Raw genomic sequence first — 4562 nt, 5'->3', positions numbered from 1 at the left:
TCGGGGCAGGCAAGTCGCCCCCTCCCTGTCCCCTGCTTTTGGGGTAGGCCCTGGTGGGGGCCCAGCATGGCTTCTTGGTGCAATGCCTGGGTCTGTCCCAGCGGACCTCTGAGGACTTCAGGCAGGAACCCCCCCAAGGGCAGGAGGACTCTAGGCCAAGGACAAGGTCTCCTCTTGGATGTGGCCATCTGTGACTAGTGGTTTGGGGGCCAAGAGGGGTCATCTTACCTATGTTCCTTCTCCCCAAGCACACGTCCTGCACACAACTGCCTTTTCAGAGCCAAACACATGCACACAACAGTCTCAGCATATCTGACAACCCTCTCAAACACATACTTCTACAACATCTAACACATTCTCATCACTCCTGACATACATGCTATTTTTGAAAACAAATGCAGATACTAGCTAACACATGCAAGCTCTAACACACATATGAGATGGTTAGTACACGCATATGACACAATCTCAACTCATACATACCACCTCAAACAAGCATACATACACAATGCTGCCTAATATACATCACACAGGGATGATGACTAACACACACACACAATCTCAAGACACTCTAATCATAGGCTTATATGTATAATCTCTGGACATACAATTGCTGATGCAGTCTCTGCCATGCACATTCATGCATGCCTGGACAAACACTTTCCTCTCTCATTTGCTCCATGGCTTCCCAGTTCTCACACAACTTACTGAGAAGGAGACCTTGACAATTTGGGGTGGGGGGAACAAACGCCAGTCTCACACATCCCAGAGGAGAGTTTGGTCTTGGCCAATAAGATGAAAGAACAGATGCCTTCTGTCAACTGGGAACTGGCTTTTCCCAAAAAGTTTGGGGCTTTGGCCAGGAAGGGTCCTCCTGTGGACCGTGGGGCCCTGGAAGCACATGAACAGGACAAGGTGAGGAAGAGGGGTGGATAAGAATGGGGGCAGCTTGGCTGCACCAATGGGGGAGTCCCATGGCATGGGCCATCGCTGCCCAATGGCTCCAAGTATTTTCTGGGGGGCCTGGTCAGCCCCTTGGCTGGGCAAGCTGGGCCCAGCCTGGCAGTGGGGCTCCAGGACCTAAGTGGAGTGGAGGGGAGAAACAAGAGGCTGCCCTACCCTGGGGCCCCTCCATAGATGAGTTAAAGTCCATAGAGGATCCATTTGGAGGGACTGGCTTGGCAGGGGCTAGGCCTCTTCAGGTGGGGGTTGGGAGAGGAATGCTCCTAGACTGGGTGTCATCAGAGGGAGGAAAGAAGGAGAGCCCCAGCCTCCTGCCCAGACCCAGGCCTGGCCAGAACAGAACAGGCCAGCCTCAGGCTAGGCCCTAACAGGACAGACTTACCCTGACTCCCTTCCTCAGAGCCAGGCCACTCAACGCCCCTGCCCTGACCTGGAGGCCCACTGGGGTTTAGAGGCCAAAGGTCAGCATGCTGGGCAGGGCTGGAATGTATCATTACTTTGGCTGGCTGGGGACAGTGGTCCTCCTGGCAGTGGGGTGCATGAAGGAATGTATGGGGATTACCACACCAGCACAGACCTTAGGCTTCTGGAGGGGGCCCCCAGTGCTTCCTGCACTGGGTTCAATACCCGCTGCTGGAGAAAAGCTCTCTTCTTCATTTCAAGCAACTTGGGAGCGAGGTGGAGGCTGGATACCCTGGGATGAAGGGAGTGTGAAGAGTGCTGAGGGGGAGGAGCCCCTGGCCAGGGAAGGGGGACAGAGGCCAACTGAGGTTTTCCCCTTCAGAACTGAGACTTAAATGAATAAAAAGAAAAGAAAGAACCAAAAAAAAAAAAATAGTAACAAGTGGAGTGGGGATGCGGTGGGAGGGCCGGTTACTTCTTGAACATGTCCTGCAGTGGCCCGGGCAGGTATTTGAGCACCGTGTCCAGGATGCTCTCCTCCTCCTCCTCCTCCTCGTCCCCGCAGCCTGCCGGGATGGCCTTCTTGGGCCGGGTCAGGCTCCCTTCGCAGGGCTGCTCCAGGGCTGCCTTCTCCTCAGCCTCCTTCTCCTCCTTCTTCTTCAGCCCATACTGGGGAGGGGAAGGGTGGAGAGGAGCATGAACAGGGCAAGGAGAGAGCTGGATCTCAAGGTCATGCACATGTGGCTGAGGCAGCTCATGGGAACTCCCTGTGAGCCCATGGGTCCTCTCATCTACAAAATGGGGATAAGGGCACCTTCCTTGTGGGATTGTGCTCATCTTCAGTTGGTATTCAATAAAAGAGATGGTGCATGGGGTTTCCTTTAAAATTAATACCTGCCCACATAATTTCTTTGCTCTTTTGAAATCCTCCAAGATCTGAAAACTGAATGTTCTCCCACATGCTTTGGGCCAAATTTAGGTGACAAAACTTGACTTGAACTGATGGAAGGCTACTTATAGCCTTGATTTATTGCAGTGCGAGCAGACAAGTATTGAACTGTTTGGCATAGGGTGGCAGCTGGAAAATCACTGGGAGTGACACATAACAGTGCTCAGGGCACTATAGTACTTTCCAAAAATCCCCAAATTTTGGGTTCCAAACTTGTTTGGTCTCCAGGATTTCGGGTACAAGGTTGTGGACCTGTAGCAGCAAACATTACGGAGCACTTACTATATCCACTACCTTTTTAAATCCCCATAATGGTCCTTGAGGGAGGTTTTCCTTGACACGCATTTTTCTGATGAAAAGAGTGAGACTCAGAGAGAACTAGGTCTAAGGTGAGAGCTGGGGTTCAAGGGATCCCGAGGTTTTGGTAGACCCTTTTAACCCCCTACATTCCAGGATGGGCAAGAGGGTGGTGCTGACCTTGTCTCGTATCTGCTGCCGGACCTTCTCACGCTCAGCCTCCATGCGTGCGTGCTTGGCCTTGCGCTCCTCTTCTTGCTGCCGAAGTGCCTCCTGCCGCTCCTCCTCCTTCTTCTGTGCATCCGGGTCCTTCTCCTCCTCTCCGCCCAGCATCTTCCCCATGTCCTTGGTGGCCCCTGTGGGGGATGAGTTGGAGAGGAAGAGGACAGGGTCATGGAGGCAAGGCTGGAGATGGGGGGGCCTGGTGTGCTGAGGCCCCTCCCACCTGGGTCTGGACTGGGTAGTGGGCATGGGGTGCAGGGCTAGGGCCTCACCTCCAAGGGCCTGCTTCATGACGAAGTCCATGCCTACAGCTCTGTTTAGTGTGCCCTAGCCAGCAGCCAAATTTGCATGCAGCACTTCAGGCAGGCCTGGCTTGGGGAGATGTGGCAACCTGCAAAAAGAAGAGTTGGGGGTTAGATGGGAGAAGCTTCTGCACAGGCAGGGCAGTGGAGTTGGTCAAACGACCAGTCACCCTGGTTCAGGCAACAGGTACCATCAGCCAGAGGCCAAGACCCAGTGCCTGGTACCACACGGAAAGGGATGGAAAAGGGCTGTTTCCTAAGCACTTGCTATGTGCCAGGCACATATGTGCTGCCAAATGGCTTCTGATCCCTACTTTAAAACCTTCATCTTGACCATGTTGCTTTAATATGATCGAAGCCAGGAATATTGGAAAAAGCCCGGAATTTGGATAGAGGCAGAGCTGGGTTCTAATGCCACCCTAACTCCTTATTTGCCATGTGACTTCCACGCAAGTTATCCAATCTCCTTGATCCCCCGTTTTCTCCTCTATAAGATAGAGATGGCCGTGCCTCCTTTCTCAGGGATACTGTGGAGACTGGAGAGAATTCCAGCCTGGGCCACTGCATCAATCCCTAGAAGGAGTGAGCTTGCACTCGGGGCCCCAGCAAATAAGAGGTAGGTGAATAACTGAGAACAGCCAGCTTACATGAACATATCCAGACTTTTGAAATTAGACAAATGGAGAAATAAGTTATATTTATTGCATAATACATGTAAGTTTTATGTTTTATAGCTTAATATTGATTTTTATTTTGAATTACACAGAGGGGGTTGGAGACACAATAATCTTCTTGGGGCTAAGGGCCTTTAAAGTACCAAGCACTGGGCCTTATAACCACTCAGCTTATGTTTGTCCTCCTTTACCTCTCCCTAAATCACCGACTTTCAGTTTTTATTATATTTTTATTGTTATTTTTTTGCCTCAGAAGATTTTCTCCAAACCAAATCTTAATGGGAATCTCAATATGCAAAATATATAAAAATGGAACTATTCCAACCGTCGTGGGAGGGGAAGGGTAGTGGGCCTGGAGCCTCCCTCTATATTTGGCCTCCTTCTTACCCCATTCTTCTTGCCTCCCTGAGAATTTGAACCCAGATGCTCTAACTCTTAGAGACTTCCTTTTTATTTTAACCATTCAGTTTCACTGGTGCTTTCATAAGCAAAGCCACCGCAAATCCTTTTTCAGGTATGGAGGGGGATATCCATGGGGATGGGGATATAACAGCCAAAGTGTCATGTACCCTGATGGTCAACTTGGGCCAGGCCTACTCTCCCAGGCCCTTCATTCTACATAGGCTTGGGGTCTTTTTGATTTGGTAGGAGGATAAAGGGGTCCTGGGAAATGGTGACAGAGGAGTCAGGCTGGATATTGCAACCAAGTTGAGTTCAAGGTCACTGGCTGTTCATTGATGATGGATTTTCCTC

General features: G+C 50.9%; 1 protein-coding gene across 1 annotated transcript; it reads right to left on the bottom strand.

Moving 5' to 3' along the window:
* Positions 1-1207: 1207 nt before the first annotated feature.
* CPLX2 (complexin 2) lies at positions 1208-3221 on the bottom strand. Its single transcript, XM_007112098.2, has 3 exons — positions 3106-3221; positions 2792-2967; positions 1208-2034 (listed from the first exon to the last, which is right to left on the bottom strand). Exons 1-3 carry the CDS (start codon positions 3134-3136, stop codon positions 1837-1839), a joined length of 405 nt encoding a protein of 134 aa, XP_007112160.1. The 5' UTR covers positions 3137-3221; the 3' UTR covers positions 1208-1836.
* Between the last annotated feature and the right edge of the window lie 1341 nt (positions 3222-4562).

The sequence above is a fragment of the Physeter macrocephalus genome, chromosome 2 (genome assembly GCF_002837175.3).
Source record: "Physeter macrocephalus isolate SW-GA chromosome 2, ASM283717v5, whole genome shotgun sequence".
Lineage (NCBI taxonomy): Eukaryota > Metazoa > Chordata > Mammalia > Artiodactyla > Physeteridae > Physeter > Physeter macrocephalus.
Note: the sequence above shows the minus strand (reverse complement) of the source record. Positions and strands in the feature narration are given on the sequence as shown.